Below are 18588 nucleotides of genomic sequence, written 5' to 3' on the forward strand. Positions count from 1 at the left end.
AGGTTGTGTGAGAGTGCAGATGAACTCGATCAAACCCAGAGGAGATCAAAGTTCCTATTGAGAGTGATTTGCTAGATGTTAAAATGAAAACCTCTCTATATAAAATTCACTGTGCACATCTTGGAACAGAACAAGAGGGGACGAATATCCTAGTGGTTAGGCTTGCTAGTGGTAGTGAGCAGGGGAGGGGGTGATGTGGTTAAAATAAGTTGTAGGGGGAATGGGAGCCAGAATGACAGAACAGATAGTGGAGAGGGTGAATTGAATTGACTTTATTAAATACATATTTCATAAACATGAGGAGTAGATATATTTACCTTACATCATCTGAATGTGCAATGTGTAATTTATAGTAATTTATAATAGATAGTTTCCACATAGGACAGTCAATATAACATAGAAATGCCACTGTATCAGCATGAATTATTCAGTCTGATGGCCTGGTGGAAGATGATGTCCCGAGGCCTGTGGGTCCTTTTGCTGTGATACCGTTTCCTGGATGGTAGCAGCAGGAACAGTTTGTGGTTCTGGTGAATTAGGCCAGTTTGTCCCCGATATTTGTTGGGCCCTTTTTACACACCTGTCCGTGTAAATGTACTGAATCGTGGAAAGTACATTGTGCAATGTATAATTGTTTATATTTAGAGACATTTTTTGGTGTATAAAATGATGAGGGGTATTGAGCGTGTGAGTGGCCAGAGGAGTGTTTTTTTTTTTCCCCAGGGTTGAAATGGTTAATGCCGCTTTTCCACACTCCCATAGACCCTTTGTCCATCTCCTGAGTAAATAGAGATGGAAAAATATTTAAGATCTCCACCATCTGCTTTGTTTCCACACGTGGATTAACATTCTGGTCTTCCAGAGGACCAACTTTGTGCCTTGCAATCCTTTTGCTCTTAATCTATCACTAGAATCCCTGAGGATTATCCTTCACCTTTTCTGTGACAGTGACCTCATGCCATCTTTTAGCCATCCTGATTGATTTCTTATGTGTTCTCTTGCATTTCTGATATCCATAAGAAACTGACTGCCTATCCCTGTTATGCAATTCCATTTTGTGCTTTACCAGGGTCTCAATATCTCTGGCAATCCAAGTTTCCCTACAGTTTCTATCTTTACATTTTATTCTGACATACCCGCTTACTACTTTCAAAATTTTGCTTTGAAGGCCTCCCATTTACCAAGCACACCTTTGCCATAAAGCAGCCTGTCCCAATCCACAGTTGCCAGATCCTAGTGTTGATTCCAGGTGTTGATCCATGTCCTGAATGCATCCACCTTTCCTACACTGCACTTTGTATTGAAATATACAGGGCTCAGCATATTCACTGCACCATGCTCAACTTTTTCATTCCTGACTTTGTCTGAGGCCTGAACAACATCTGTCTCCACAACCTCTCCACTATCTGTTCTGTTATTCAGGCTCCCATTCCCCCTGCAACTTTAGTTTAACCCTCCTTACCCCAACCTCCCATCATGCAGATCTATCACCCCTTTGGCTTTCCTCTCCCAGATCAATAAAAAGGAGGTGCATACCAGGTACAGGCAGATAGGAACAAATGAGGTACTTATGAAATACAGGAAATTCAAGTGAACACTTATGAAAGAAATAAAAGAAGGCATGAGGTTGCCCCAGCAGACAAGGTGAAGGAGAATCCTCAGGGATTCTGCAGACATGTTAAGAGCAAAAAGATTGCAAGGGAAAAAAATAATTCTCTGGAAGTTCAGAATGGTAATCCATATGAAGGGATAACATAGATTGTGGAGATTTTTTTTGCATCCGTATTTACTCAAGAGATGAACACAGAGTCTGTAGAAGTGAGGCAAAGCCACATCAACTTCATGGACCCTGTACAGATAGATAGATAGATACTTTATTCATCCCCATGGGGAAATTCAACATTTTTTTTTCCAATGTCCCATACACTTGTTGTAGCAAAACTAATTACATACAATACTTAACTCAGTAAAAATATGATATGCATCTAAATCACTCTCTCAAAAAGCATTAATAATAGCTTTTGAAAAGTTCTCAAGCCCTGGCGGTTGAATTGTAAAGCCTAATGGCATTGGGGAGTGTAATGGATTACAGAGGTGGAGGGGTTTACTGTCTTGAGGCAAATTAATGTGGATCAATCCCCAGGGCCTGACAAGTTGTTCACTAGGACCCTGCAGAAGACAAGTGCAGAAATTATTGGAGCCTTAGCACAGATATTTAAATCATCCTTAGTGACAGGTGAGGTACTGGAGGATTGGAGGACAGACAACGTTGTTCTGCTGTTCTAGAAAGGCTGTAAAAATGAACTAGGAAATTATATGTTTGTGGGCTTGACATCAGTACTGGGAAAGTTATTGGAATGTGGTGTGCAGGAACCCGATATATACTGTAAGTATTTGGATAGGTGTGGACTGATAAAGGATAGACAGCATGGCTCTCGCCAATCTTATAGAGTCTCTCCAGGAAGTTATCAGGGAAGTGGATGAAGGCAAGGCAGTGGATGTTGTCTACATGTACTTTAGCAAGGCACTTGACAAAGTCTCATAAGGGAGTTTGGTCAAGAAGGTTCAGTCACTCAGCATTCAAGATGAGACAGTAAATCGGATGAGACACTGTCTTTGGGAGAAGCCAGAGCGTGGTAGCAGATGGTTGCCTCTCTGACTGGAAGCCTGTGACTAGTGGTTGCCACAGGGATCAGTGCTGGATCTGTTGTTGTTTGTCATCTATATCAGTAATCTGGATGTTAGTGTGGTTAACTGGATCAGCAAATTTGTGGGTGACACCAAGACTGGTGGTGTAGTGGACAGTGAGGAAGACTATCATGGCTTGCAGTGCGATCTGGACCCACTGGGAGAATGGTTTGAAAAATGGAAAATGGAATTTAATGCAGACCAGTGTGAGTTGTTGCACTTTGGTATGACCTACCAAGGGAGGTCTTTCACAGTGACTGGTCAGGCACTTAGGAGTGTTGTGGAAGAAAGGGACCTGAGAATACAAGTTCTTAATTCACTGAAAGTGGTATCACAGTTAGATAGTGACGGAAGGAAAGATTTTAGTTCATTGGCCTTCATGAACCATATACTGACAATAGATGGATGTTATGTTGACTTGTAGAAGACATTGGTGAGGCCTAATTTGGAGAATTCTGTGCAGTTTTGGTCACCTGCCTACAGGAAAGCTGTAAAAGAAGTTCAGAGAGTTCAGAGAAAATTCACAAGGATTTTGCCAGGTTTGGAGGAGTTGGGTTCGAAAGAAAGATTGAACAAATCAGCACTTTATTCCTTAGAGTGTAGAAGATTGAGGGGTGATTTGATTGTGATAGAGAGGCACAGATAGTGTTAATGCAAGCTGGCTTTTTCCACGAAGATTGGGTGGGACGACAACCAGAGGCCATGGGTTAAGGGTGAAAGGTGAAATGTTAGCGGAACATGAGGGGAAACTTCTTCACACAGACGGTCATCTGGGTGTGGAATGAGCAGCCAGCTCAAGTGGTGCATGCGAGCTCGATTTCAACATTTAAGAGGTTTGTGTGGGTACCCGGATGGTAGAGGTGTGGGAGTGGGCAGTTTAAATAGTTCAGTACAAATCAAATGGCCCAAAGGGCCTGTTTCTGTGTTGAAATTTTCTATGATCATGACAAGAACCTGAAATAATACAAGAATTCACTCTATCCCCTTTTGACAGCTGTGCGAACCAACCAGTCATTTCAGCAGGAATTTTTTATATGGCGTTACAACTGTGGCACTTTAAGTTAATAATACATAAAAGAAAATCCCAGCTGCACGTCAAGAAATACTATTTGTGTGAGAGTGTTTCAGTTACTGTGGGGCCAGGCACCCATGCAGCTCAGCAGGAACAGGGAGTAATACCAATGGAGAGAGTCAGACTGAGCCAAGGCACAGATTGGAGATGACAGAAATGCCCCATTCTTATAGAGACAGGAAGAGCATCAGGGAATTGATGGTCATTCCAGATACCAGCACTCTGCCCAGTCAGGAGATGATTTCTCTGTCCAACTTTCGTTGAACCTCACTGTAACAGAGTGATACCAGATCAAACCTTGGCAACTCAAGTAATCTCATCTGAAATGTTGTCCTACACCCATTGATGGATTTTGTAAATCTTTTTACAGGTTAAAAATGAGAAGGAATTCGTCTCCAGGAAGCTCAGACACGGCACAGCAGTTTTGTTGTCTCTGTCTAGATATTTAAGAAGTGGAGCAAGGGATCCAATTGACCACCCTTCCTGCTCAGACAGTGGGGAGGGATTCACTCAGTCATTTGACCAACTGGCATGCCTGTAATTTACACAGGAGAAAGGCCTTTCACCTGCTCAAACAGTGGGAATGGATTCACTCAGTTATCACAATTGAAGGTACATCAGCAAATTCACACTGGGCAAGGCCATTCATCTGTTCTGTGTGTGAGAAGGGGTTCAGTCGGTCTTCCCACCTGTGGACACACCAGTCAGTTCACACCACACCGGGCAGAGGCTGGTCATCTGTTGAATTTCTGGGAAAGGATTCACTCAGTCATCTGACCTAATGGCTCACCAGCGAGTTCACACTGGGGAGAAGCCGTTCACCTGCTCAGTCTGTGGGAAGGGATTCACTCAGTCATCCCACCTACTGAGACATCAGCGAATTCACACTGGGGAGAAGCCGTTCACCTGCTCAGTCTGTGGGAAGAGATTCACTCAGTCATCCAACCTACAGAGTCATCTGCGAGTTCACACTGGGGAGAAGCCGTTCACCTGCTTAGAATGTGGAAAGAGATTCACTCATTCATCCCACCTACAGAGTCATCAGCGAGTTCACACTGGGGAGAAGCCGTTCACCTGCTCAGTCTGTGGGAAGAGATTCACTCGGTCATCCCACCTACAGAGTCATCAGCGAGTTCACACTGGGGAGAAGCCGTTCACCTGCTCAGAATGTGGGAAGGGATTCACTCAGTCATCCTACCTACAGAGTCATCTGCGAGTTCACACTGGGGGAGAAGCCGTTCACCTGCTTAGAATGTGGAAAGAGATTCACTCATTCATCCCACCTACAGAGTCATCAGCGAGTTCACACTGGGGAGAAGCCGTTCACCTGCTCAGTCTGTGGGAAGAGATTCACTCGGTCATCCCACCTACAGAGTCATCAGCGAGTTCACACTGGAGAGAAGCCATTCACCTGCTCAGTCTGTGGGAAAGGATTCACTCTGTCATCTACCCTACAGAGTCATCAGCGAGTTCACACTGGGGAGAAGCCGTTCACCTGCTCAGTCTGTGGGAAGGGATTCACTCAGTCATCCAACCTACTGGTACATCAGCGAGTTCACACTGGAGAGAAGCCGTTCACCTGCTCAGTCTGTGGGAGAGGATTCACTCTGTCATCTACCCTACTGGTACATCAGCGAGTTCACACTGGGGAGAAGCCGTTCACCTGCTCAGAATGTGGAAAGAGATTCACTCATTCATCCCACCGACTGAGACATCAGCGAGTTCACACTGGGGAGAAGTCATTCACCTGCTCAGTCTGTGGGAAAGGATTCACTCGGTCATACCACCTACAGAATCATCAGCGAGTTCACACTGGGGAGCGGCCATTCACCTGCTCAGTCTGTGGGAAAGGATTCACTGTGTCATCTACCCTACTGGTACATCAGCGAGTTCACACTGGAGAGAAGCCGTTCACCTGCTCAGAATGTGGAAAGAGATTCACTCATTCATCCCACCTACTGAGACATCAGCGAGTTCACACTGGGGAGAAGCCGTTCACCTGCTCAGTCTGTGGGAAGAGATTCACTCGGTCATCCCACCTACAGAGTCATCAGCGAGTTCACACTGGGGAGAAGCCGTTCACCTGCTCAGAATGTGGGAAGGGATTCACTCAGTCATCCTACCTACAGAGTCATCTGCGAGTTCACACTGGGGAGAAGCCGTTCACACTGCTTAGAATGTGGAAAGAGATTCACTCATTCATCCCACCTACAGAGTCATCAGCGAGTTCACACTCGGGAGAAGCCGTTCACCTGCTCAGTCTGTGGGAAGAGATTCACTCGGTCATCCCACCTACAGAGTCATCAGCGAGTTCACACTGGAGAGAAGCCGTTCACCTGCTCAGAATGTGGGAAGGGATTCACTCAGTCATCCCACCTGCAGAGTCACCAGCAAGTTCACACTGGGGAGAGGCCGTTCACCTGCTCAGTCTGTGGGAAGGGATTCACTCAGTCATCCCACCTACAGAGACATCAGCGAGTTCACACTGGGGAGAGACCATTCACCTGCTCAGTCTGTGGGAAGGGATTCATTCAGTCATCCAACCTCCAGAGTCATCTGCGAGTTCACACTGGGGAGAAGCCATTGGTGATGCCTAATTTGAAGTATTGTGTGCCTGGAGGACTTGGGTTATAAGGAAAGATTGAACAGGAACTTTATTCCTTGGAATGTTAGAGATTGAGGTGAGATTTGATTGTGATAGAGGGGCATCGATAGTGTAAACGCAAGCTGGCTTTCTCCACTGAGTTTGGGTGGAACGACAACCAGAGGCCATGGGTTAAGGGTGAAAGGTGAAATGTTAAGGGGAACATGAGGAGAAACTTCTTCACACAGACAGTCACCCGGGTGTGGAATGAGCAGCCAGCACAAGTGGTGCATGCGAGCTCGATTTCAACATTTAAGAGGTTTGTGTTGGTACCTGGATGGTAGAGGTGTGGGAGTGGGTAGTTTAAATAGTTCAGCACAAACCAGATGGCCCAAAGGGCCTGTTTCTGTGTTCAATGTGAGTGAATCTGCAGATGCTGGAAATAAATAAAAAAAACACAAAATGCTGGCAGATCTCAGCAGGCCAGACAGCATATATGGGAGGAGGTAATAATGACATTTCGGGCCGAAACCCTTCATCAGGAGTGAAGTAACGTGGGATGGTCGGTGGGGGATAAGAAGTGGGGGGAGGGATGAAGTAGAGAGCTTGGAAGTGATAGGCTGGAGGGAAATGGGCTGGGGGAAGGTGGAGAATTATGGGAAATAAAAGAGAAAGAAAGGTAGGGCTGGGGGGAGAGATTATAGTGAGGGGGGAAAAGAGAGAGAAAGAGAACCAGACTAAAATAATAGATAGGGATGGGGGTAAGGGTGGGGGCAGGGGTATCAACGGAGGTCAGTGATTTGGATGTTCATGCCGGCAGGTAGAAGGTGTGTGGCCACAGGGAGATCCCGCCACTGCTGGAGGACCGAGCGCCGGTGTTCCGCGAAACGGTCTCCCAGTCTGCGGCGGGTCTCCCCAATGTATAAATGGCCACATCGGGAGCTCCGGGATGGTGGTGAGGGAAGAAGTGTGGGGGCAGGTTTAGCACCTCTTCCGTTTGCAGGGATCAGTGCCCGGAGGGAGGTCTGTGGGGAGGGATGGGGGAGATGAATGGACAAGGGAGTCACGTAGGGAGCGATCCCTGCGGAAAGCCGAGAGAGGGGGGAAGGTGAAGATGTGGTTGGTGGTGGGATCACGTAGGAGGTGACGGAAGTTGTGGAGGATTATACGTTGGATCTGTAGGCTGGTAGGGTGATGGGTGAGGACCAGGGGACTCTATCCCTGGTGGGCTGGCAGGGGGATGGGGTGAGGGCAGAGGTGCATGAAATACGGGAGACGCGATGGAGGGCAGAGTTGATAGTGGATGAAGGGAAGCCCCTTTCTTTAAAAAAGGAAGACATCTCCTTTGTCCTAGAATGAAAGGCCTCATCCTGAGAGCAGATGCGGTGGAGGTGGAGACATTGAGAGAAAGGGATAGCATTTTTGCAGGAGACAGGGTGGGAGGAGAAATAGTCTAGGTAGCTGTGGGAGTTAGTAGGTTTGTAGTAGACGTCGGTGGATAGGGTGTCTCCACAGATAGAAACAGAAAGATTTCGAAAGGGGAGGGAGGTGTCGGAAATAGACCAGGTGAATTTGAGGGTGGGGTGAAAGTTGGAGGCGAAGTTAATGAAGTCCAAGGCCCCAGACAGTCCTTTCAGGTGAGGCACCACTTAACCTGCGAGTCAACTGGCGTGATCTACTGTATCCGGTGCTCCCGATGTGGCCATTTATACATTGGGGAGACCCGCCGCAGACTGGGAGACCGTTTCGCGGAACACTGGCGCTCGGTCCTCCAGCAGTGGCGGGATCTCCCTGTGGCCACACACATCAATTCCACAGACCACTCCCACTCTGATATGTCTGTCCATGGCCTCCTCTACCATCAAGATGAGGCCACATGCAGGTCGATGGAGCAATACCTTATCTCCCGCCAAGGTAGACTCCTTCCTGCCGGCATGAATGTCCAATTCACTGACCTCCATTGATACCCCTGCCCCCCCCCCACCCTTACCCCCATCCCTATCTATTATTTTAGTCTGTTTCTGTGTTGTACATTTCTAGAAGAACCTGAAATATTACAAAAATTCACACTAAGCCCTTTTAACAGCTGTGCAGACCAACCATTCATCTCAGCAGGAATTTTTAATATGGCGTTAAAACTGTGGCACTTTAAGTGAATAATACATAAAAGAAAATCCCAGCTGCACGTCAAGAAAGACTATTTGCCTGAGACTGTTTCAGTTACTGTGGGGCCAGGCCCCCATGCAGCTCAGCAAGAGAAGGGAATAATACCAATGGAGAGAGTCAAACTGAGCCAAGGAACAAATTGGAGATGGCAGAAATGCCCCATTCTTATGGAGACAGGAAGAGCATCAGGGAATTGATGGTCATTCCAGATACCAGCACTCTGCCCAGTCAGAAGATGATTTCTCTGTCCAAGTTGGGTTGTACATCACTAACAGTGTGATACCAGATCAAACCTTGGCAACTCAAGTAATCTCATCTGAAATGTTGTCCTAAACCCATTGATGGATTTTGAAAATCGTTTTACAGGTTAAAAATGAGAAGGAATTTGTCTCCAGGAATCTCAAACTCGGCACGCCAGGTTGCTGTTTCTGTCTAGATATTTAAGAAGTGGAGCAAGTGATTCAATCGATCTTCCTTCCTACTCAGACTGTGGGGAGGGATTCACTCGATCATTTGACGAACTGGCACACCCGTCATTTTACACAGGAGAAAGGCCATTCACCTGCCCAAACAGTGGGAATGGATTCACTCAGTTATCACAATTAAAGGTACATCAGCAAGTTCACACTGGGCAAGGCCATTCATCTGTTCTGTGTGTGAGAAGGGGTTCAGTCGGTCTTCCCACCTGTGGACACAGCAGTCAGTTCACACCACACCGGGCAGAGGCTGGTCATCTGCTGAATTTCTGGGAAAGGATTCACTCTGTCATCTGACCTAATGGCTCACCAGCGAGTTCACACCAGGGAGCGGCCATTCACCTGCTCAGTCTGTGAGAAGAGATTCACTCACTCTTCCACCCTGTGGAAACACCAGCGACTTCACACTGGGGAGAAACCGTTCATCTGCTCGATCTGTGGGAAGAGATTCACTGAGTCATCCACCCTACTGGTACATCAGCGAGTTCACACTGGGGAGAGGCCATTCACCTGCTCAGTCTGTGGGAAGGGATTCACTCAGTTAACCCACCTACAGGGTCATCAGCGAGTTCACACTGGTGAGAGGCCATTCACCTGCTCAGAATGTGGGAAAGGATTCACTGAGTTATTCAGCCTACAGAGACATCAGCGAGTTCACACTGGGGAGAAGCCATTCACCTGCTCAGACTGTGGGAAGAGATTCACTCAGTCATCCACCCTACAGAGTCATCAGCGAGTTCACACTGGGGAGAGGCCATTCACTTGCTCAGAATGTGGGAGGAGATTCACCCGCTCTTCCAGCCTACAGAGACATTAGCAAGTTCACACTGGGGAGAAGCCGTTCATCTGCTGAGAATGTGGGAAGGGATTCACTCAGTCATCCCAACTACTGGCACACCAGTCAGTTCACAATAGGTTTTGTTTGCTGTGGACTGTCATTTTAAGAGACAGAGAGAGAGATTAAGAAGTTGAATCAGTCTGACTTGCAGCTTGTTTACATTGCTCGCAGACTGTTTATTTTTAACCGAGGACACAGACTCTCAGAGTCAGACGGACATGAAGGAGGAAAAATGGAAGGATCGAAACCAGGGAACTAGTGGCCAAGGGTCACTGTTTGGAATTTTCCTATTCCCACAAGGGTTGGTTAATTATCGATTCAGTGTACATCGAATGTGTGGTTGTTACCTTGTTTGATCCGTAGGAGTGGATCTGATTTGGGGTATCCTGTGAAGACCACTGATGTGTTAACCCTTGCCTTGGTGAGGTGTGGTAATTCACTTGACGATACCTCTTGTGACAAGTCACTTTCAGTGATAATTCGTATGTGGATTTGAAATGACGACAGATAAAATCTAAAGTGACTGTTCTCTCATTTTACCACCATGGAACCTGTGGAATGCAACATAATTGCCTTCTCTCGACATTTACCCTGGATTACAAATATCCCTCTCATCACCTATTCTGTGGATGAACTGAACTTTCATACTTTACCATCTCAAGACCCCGAGCTCAATAGTTTGGGAGTTATATTTACACATGACACTGTTAACTTCTGTTTATCTTCCTTAAGTTACTATATTATAAGTAGATTCTATTAAAGATAGTTTTAACATCAAAAACAGACTCCATTGCTGCTGGTTCGTTTCTAAAGCATTACAATTCAGAATAAAATTGGGGCCTGTGTCCGGAATATGAACAGATTTGGGGGTGTATTGATTAATTATCGATTTCATTTGGGAAATTCCATTTGATTTATTTTTTTGTGGAAAATCAGCAGCAATGGATGTTGATAGATGTCTGGAAGCACCCAACCTCTGAGGTATTAGAAGATACCAGAAGGATTGAGTTGTTGAATACTGCCAGAAGGTTAAAACTTGCTAAGGTGAAATTGACAATGAGGAGGGCACAGCTGCAGAGGATAATAGCTGAACATTATGTATCTGAGGGTGTGTTTAAAGTGGAGGAGTTGGAGGAGTTTCCTGAAAGTAAACCTAGTGAGCTTGAGCTCCAGTACAAGTGAGAAAAATTAAAGATGGAGGCTGCGGAAAGGCAGAGGCAGTTTGAGGCTAGAGAGGCAGAAAAACAGGGAGGAAGCAGAAAGGCAGAGGCTGTTTGAGCTGGAAAAGATAGAGATTGCAGCAAAAGGGGCCAAGCGTTGGACTCTGGTGATAAATTGAGGCCAGTCAAGAAGTTAAATTGGTACCTCCATTTGATGAGGCAGAGGTTGATAAATACTTTCAGCATTTTGAGAAGTTTGCTCAGAGTTTAAAGTGGCCAAGAGAGGGTTGGCATATTCTCTTACAAAGTGTAATTCAGGGGAAGGCTTAGCAAGCCGATTCTGCTTTGACAGTTGATGAAGCAGCTGATTATAGAACATAGAATAGTACAGCACAGTACAGGCCCTTCGGCCTACAATGTTGTGCCAATCCTTAAACCCTGCCTCCCATATATCCCCCCCCCCCCCCCCCGCCACCTTAAATTTCTCCATATACCTGTCTAGTAGCCTTTTGAATTGCACTATATCTGCCTCCACCACAGACTCAGGCAGTGCATTCCACACACCAACCACTCTCTGAGTAAAAAAACCTTCCTCTAATATCCCCCTTGAACTTCCCACCCCTTACCTTAAAGCTACATCCTCTTGTATTGAGCAGTGGTGCCCTGGGGAAGAGGTGCTGGCTGTCCACTCCATCTATGCCTCTTAATATTTTTTTTACCTCTATCATGTCTCCTTTCATCCTCCTCTCCAGAGAGTAAAGTCCTAGCTCCCTTAATCTCTCATCATAACACATGCTGACTAAACCAGGCAGCATCCTGGTAAATCTCCTCTGTACCCTTTCCAATGTTTCCACATCCTTCCTATAGTGAGGGAACCAGAACTGGACACAATACTCCAAGTGTGGCCTAACCAGAGTTTTATAGAGCTGCATCATTACCTTGCGACTCTTAAACTCTATCCCTCAACATATGAAAGCTAACACCCCATAAGCTTTCTTAACTACCCTATCTACCTATGAGGCAACTTTCAGAGATCTGTGGACATGTACCCCCAGACCCCTCTGCTCCTCCACACTACCAAGTATCCTACCATTTACTTTGTACTCTGCCTTGGAGATTTCACCTTCCAAAGCCTCACACTTCTGAGGGTAGAAGCAAAAAGTAGTAAGGTGAAAAGTAAAAGTGGCAGGCAGGCAAATCCAGGGCAAAAATCAAAAAGGGCCAGTTTTCAACATAATTGTATAAGGGCTAAGAGTGTTTAAATACAAGGCTGAAGGCTCTGTGGGTCAATGCATGGAGCATTTGTAACAAGGTGAATGAATTGAATGTGCAAATAGTTATTAATGAATATGATATAGTTGGGATCAAAGAGACATGGCTCCCGGGTGACCAAGGATGGGAGTTCAACATCCAGGGATATTCAATATTCAGGAGGGATAGATAGGAAAAAAAAGGAGGTGGGGTAGCGTTGCTGGTTAGAGAGGGGATTAACACAATAGAAAGAAAGGACATTAGCCTGGAGGATGTGGAATTAATATGGGTAGAGCTGCATAACACTAAGGGGTAGAAAACGCTGGTGGGAGTTGTGTTCATGCCCCCTAACAGTAGTAGTGAGGTTTGGGATGGCATTAAACAGGAAATTAGAAATGTGTGCAATAAAGGAATAACAGTTATAATGGGTGAGTTCAATCTACATATAGATTGGCTGCACCAAATTGGTAAGCGTGCTGAGGAAGAGGATTTCTTGGAATGTACGTGAGATGGTTTTCTGAACCAAAATGTTGAGGAACCAACTAGAGAGCAAGCCATTCTAGACTGAGTATTATTGAGCGATGAGGAAGGGTTTGTTAGCAATCTTGTCGTGCAAGGCCCCTTGGGTAATAGTGACCATAATATAGTGGAATTCTTCATTAAGATGGAGAGTGACGTAGTTAATTCAGAAACAAAGGTTCTGAACTTAAAGAAGGGTAACTTTGAAGGTATGAGACAGGAATTAGCTAAGATAGACTGGCAAATGATACTTAAAGGGTTGATGGTGGATATGCAATCGCAAGCATTTAAAGATCGCATGGATGAACTACAATAAGTGTTAATCCCAGTTGGCAAAAGAATAAACCAGGGAAGGTAGTGCACCCGTGGCTGACAAGGGAAATTAGGGATAGTATTGTAAGATTCAAAATTAAGATGTGCATTTCTGACAGGTCCGGGTTAAAGTCAAAGGACAACTGTGATTTAATTATGTCTGGGTTAAAGTCTGTAAACAAGTGTGATCTAATTATGAATGCAGAAGCCTTGACAAAATTAACTGTTTGTGGAATCATTGAAGTCCTGAGATATGGACTATTGTTTTACAGAAACGTGTAAAAAAACAACTCCAAATATGGAATGGGATAAGACTATGTACCTCCCGAGTCAGGGAGGAGGGGTGGTAAGGAAGAAGGATAAAACCTGCTGCCCTGTAAGGTTCAGGGTTCCCTTTTCTGAAGGGGCCCAGCTCTGCAGAACTGTTAATAAACTTTGTTTCCTTGAATTTGTCTTGAAGCCATTATTCGGGAGCGTGGCTCGTTTCTGACAACTTGGGGGCTCGTCCGGGATGATGGAAGATGAAGACTAGGGAGGTCGGGGGTTCCACCCCTTGGGGATGAATTATCGGCAGGAACCCCTGGTAAATTTAAAAGTAGGTCCCCAAGGGTCAGATACAACCTTTGTGGTAGATTCGGGTGCCGAAAGATCTAGCATAATCCAGATACCTCCCGGCGCCCGAACCGGAACAAAGGTAATGGGAGTATCCGGTATTGGAGGCAAAATAATACAAGTACCTATTATAGAAAACGTGAAAATTGAACATGAGGATAGGGTAACGGAACAGGACCTACTTTTGTTACCCTCTGCGAGATTCAACCTGCTCGGGCGGGATCTGCAAGTCAGGCTAGGCATCGGGACTGTGCCCAGGAACGGGAAGATAATGGTACAGCTGTTTGCCCTCAGGGAAGAAGACGATAGGAAAATAAGCCCGGAGGTATGGTACCAGGAAGGGAACCGGGGGGGGGGGGGGGGTTTGAACGTCCCCCCTTGCAAATCTCACTATTACCTAACAGTTCACCAGTACGGAGAAAACAGTACCCTATTTCAATGGAAGGAAGAAAAGGGCTGCAGCCGGTGATTGAAGGACTGATCGCTGACGGACTACTGGATGAATGTATGTCACCGTATAATACCCCAATACTCCCGGTGCTAAAGCCAGATGGGACTTATCGGATGGTACAAGACCTGCGGGGCCTAAATGCAGTAGTCCAAACCCGATACCCGGTAGTGCCCAACCCTTACACACTGATGAGTAAGATCTCCCCTGACCATGAATGGTTCAGTGTAATAGATCTAAAAGACGCCTTCTGGAGTTGCCCGCTAGAAGAGAGCAGTCGTGACATGTTTGCATTCGAATGGGAAAATCCTACGACGGGGCGGAAAAGACAACTCCGGTGGACGGTCCTGCCACAGGGGTTCACCGAATCACCTAACCTATTTGGGCAGGTCTTGGAGCAAGTACTAGCAGAATTCCAATGTGCTCCAGAGAGCCAACTGCTACAGTATGTGGACGATCTATTACTATCCGGGCCAACACAGGAAGGGGTGCAGGAAGACACCATCAGACTACTGAACTTCCTGGGGAAGCAGGGGCTACGGGTCTCAAAGAAAAAGTTACAATTTGTAGAAAAGGAAGTAAGGTATCTGGGACACCGGGTCAGTAAAGGACAGCGGTCCTTTACTCCAGAAAGGATAGCTGGAATAACGGGAATGTCACTACCACGTACCAAGAAGGAGATACGCACCAGTTAATTTGTGATGCACTTGATATCGAATGGAAGTACCATACCCCGTGGCATCCCCAGAGTTCGGGAAGAGTAGAACGAATGAACAGCACCCTGAAGGCACAGCTAACCAAGTTGATGTTGGAAACCAAGCTACCATGGACCAAGTGTTTGCCGATCGTTCTCCTGAGAATACGAACTGCACCCCGCAAGGATATAGGAATATCTCCTTATGAGATGCTCTTTGGACTGCCATATTGGAATAAAATAGAGGGGTATCCCACACTACAGGGGGGGGGGTGATTTATTTGTAAAGAACAATTTACTGGCACTGTCCCGTTCCTTTGCAGAACTGCGGAAAAAGGGTCTCTTGGCCCAGACTCCGCTGCTCGATTTTGCTTTACATCAGATCGTGCCTGGAGATTGGGTTCTGGTAATGACCTGGAATCCGGAGAAGTTACAGCCACAGTGGGAAGGCCCTTTCCAGGTCCTGCTAACAACAGAGGCGGCTGTACGGACAAAAGAAAAAGGGTGGACACACGCATCCAGGGTAAAAGGACCGGTGAAGCCCGAAAGCCGCACTGAGTGGACCTGTGTTCCCGGTGAAGAACCGATGGTGGTGAGGCTAAAAAGGCAGCAAAAATGAACTCTATGTGGACTGTAACATTATTGACTGTAATATATTTGATTCTATATGTCGGGGAAATTGAAGGGAAATGTGACAAGTGCAGAACCGTGGTACGAGTGGGGCAGAGGGTGTTCCCAGGATCATTTGTGTCCCACTCGCATGTGAATGATCGATGCTATGATCTAAGCAAGAGAGAAACATGTTGGGAGAATAGTAAACCTTATTACCAAGTCTATAATAAAGGATACATGGGACAGGGGGGGACCATGAGAAGTCTCAGCTGTCCCAGGAAAGACCGGAGTTCTTCCTCCTGCATCAGGAGGGTGACCGGAAGCTGGGAATTAAGCTGTTTGATTCATTAAGGAGAGAAACACGGGAGATAAAGGTGGGCGAGTGGGGTGATGAGTGGCCACCGGCTCGCATCATTGAATACTATGGGCCAGCGACCTGGGCCCAGGATGGGTCTTGGGGGTATCGCACTCCTGTCTACATGTTAAACCGAATTATTAGACTGCAGGCGGTGGTGGAAGTGATAACCAATCAAACGGCACTGGCATTGGAGCTGTTGGCAAAACAGCAGAGTCAGATGCGAACAGCAATATACCAGAACAGGCTGGCTGTGGATTACCTATTGGCCTCTGAAGGCGGGGTATGTGGGAAGTTCAATCTTACAAACTGTTGCCTTAAGATAGACGACAGTGGAAAGGCCGTGTTAAAAATATCCGACAAAATTCGGAAACTGGCCCACGTGCCAGTACAAACCTGGAGATCCCTGGGGAACATGAGTTGGCTAGACGGGCTACTGGGAGGTAGTTGGTGGCACACCGCTCTCCTAGTAGCAGGCGGGGGTCTAATGATTTTCTTACTTTTGCCGTGTTTGATTCCTTGTATACGAGCACTGATCAGGCGCAGTATATTCCAGCTCCAGGCAGTAGCGATACCCCATCATGGGACAAACGAGCTAAAACTTATGCTATTAAAGAAGAAAGTGGGCCCCCTGGGAGTGAGAGAAATGCTAGCTGAAACGCACATCTTAAAAAGAAAAAGGGTGGTATTGTAAGATTCAAAATTAAGATGTGCGTTTCTGACAGGTCCGGGTTAAAGTCAAAGGACAACTGTGATTTAATTATGTCTGGGTTAAAGTCTGTAAACAAGTGTGATCTAATTATGAATGCAGAAGCCTTGACAAAATTAACTGTTTGTGGAATCATTGAAGTCCTGAGATATGGATTATTGTTTTACAGAAACGTGTAAAAAAACAACTCCAAATATGGAATGGGAAAACACTGTGTACCTCCCGAGTCAGGGAGGGGAGGGGTAAGGAAGAAGGATAAAACCTGCTGCCCTGTAAGGTTCAGGGTTCCCTTCTCTGAAGGGGCCCAGCTCTGCAGAACTGTTAATAAACTTTGTTTCCTTGAATTTGTCTTGAAGCCATTATTCGGGAGCGTGGCTCGTTTCTGACAAGTATCAATTCCAAAGAAGAAACATACAAATTAGCCAGAAAATGTGGCACACCTGAGGACTGAGAGAAATTCAGAGTCCAGCAGAGGAGGACAATGGGATTAATTAGGAAAGGGAAAAAAGATTATGAGAGAAAGCTGGCAGGGAACATAAAAACTGACTGTGAAAGCTTTTATAGGCTTTTAAAGAAAATGATTGGTTAAGACAAATGTAGGTCCCTTACAGTCAGAAACAGGTGAATTGATCATGGGGAATATGGCAGACCAATTGAATAACTACTTCGGTTCTGTCTTCACGAAGGAGGACATAAATAATCTTCCGGAAATAGTAAGGGACCGAGGGTCTAGTGAGATGGAGGAACTGAGGGAAATACATGTTAGTAGGGAAGTGATAATTTTTCAAAACTCTTTAGATTCTGGATTAATTCCTGAGAATTGAAGGGTGGCTGATGTAACCCCACTTTTTAAAAAAGGAGGGAGAGAGAAACCGGGGAATTATAGACCGGTTAGCCTGACGTCGGTGGTAGGGAAAATGCTAGTCAGTTATCAAAGATGTGATAACAGCACATTTGGAAAGCGGTGAAATCATCGGACAAAGTCAGCATGGATTTGTGAAAGGAAAATCATGTCTGACAACTCTTTCAGAATTTTTTGAGGATGTATCAGTAGAATGAATAGGGGAGAACCAGTGGATGTGGTATATTTGGATTTTCAAAAGGCTTTTGACAAGGTCTCATACAGGAGATTAGTGTGCAAACTTAAAGCACACGGTGTTGGGGGTATGGTTTTGAAGTAGATAGAGAATTGTTTGGCAGACAGGAAGCAAAGAGTGGGAATAAATGGGAACATTTCAGAATGGCAGGCAGTGACTAGTGGGGTACTGCAAGGCTCAGTGCTGGGACCCCAGTTGTTTACAATATTTATCAATGATTTAGACAAGGGAATTAAATGCAGCATCTCCAAGTTTGCAGATGACATGAAGCTGGGTGGCAGTGTTAGCTGTGAGGAGGATGCAGGGTGACTTGGATAGGTTTGGTGAGTGGGAAGATTCATGGCAGATGCAATTTAATGTGGATAAATGTGAGGTTCTCCACTTTGGTGGCAAGAGCAGGAAAACAGATTATTATCTAAATTGTGGCCAATTAGCAAAAGGGGAGGTGCAATGAGACCTGGGTGTCATTGTACACCAGTCATTGAAAGTGGGCATGCAGGTACAGCAGGCGATGAAAAAGGCAAATGGTATGTTGGCATTCATAGCACGAGGATTCAAGTACAGGAGCAGGAAGGTTCTCCTGCAGTTGCCTTGGTGAGAACACACCTGGAGTATTTTGTGCAGTTTTGGTCCCCTTAATCTGAGGAAAGACATTCTTGCCATAGAGGGAGTACAAAGAAGGTTCATCAGATTGATTCCTGGGATGGCGGGACTTTCATATGAGGAAAGACTGGGCTTATACTCACTGGAATTTAGAAGATTGAGGGGGAATCTTATTGAAACGTGTAAAATTCTAAAGGGATCGGACAGGCTAGATGCAGGAAGATTGTTCCCGATGTAGGAGAAGTCCAGAACGAGGGGTCACAGTTTAAGGATAAAGGGGAAGCATTTTGGGACCGAGATGAGGAAAATCTTCTTCACACAGAGAGTGGTGAATCTGTGGAGTTCTCTCCCACAGGAAGCAGTTGAGGCCAGTTCATTGCCTATATTTAAGA

General features: G+C 45.9%; 1 protein-coding gene across 1 annotated transcript in view; it reads left to right on the top strand.

Annotated features, from left to right (window-relative positions):
- Window positions 1-18588, top strand: part of LOC140723097 (uncharacterized) — a 34262-nt gene that overhangs the window by 835 nt on the left and 14839 nt on the right. Inside the window, 2 exon segments of the mRNA XM_073037718.1 lie at window positions 4131-4985; window positions 4987-5939. Of these exon segments, the coding sequence (XP_072893819.1) occupies window positions 4542-4985; window positions 4987-5939 (1397 nt within the window). The 5' untranslated portion in view covers window positions 4131-4541.

The sequence above is a fragment of the Hemitrygon akajei genome, unplaced genomic scaffold (genome assembly GCF_048418815.1).
Source record: "Hemitrygon akajei unplaced genomic scaffold, sHemAka1.3 Scf000100, whole genome shotgun sequence".
NCBI lineage: Eukaryota > Metazoa > Chordata > Chondrichthyes > Myliobatiformes > Dasyatidae > Hemitrygon > Hemitrygon akajei.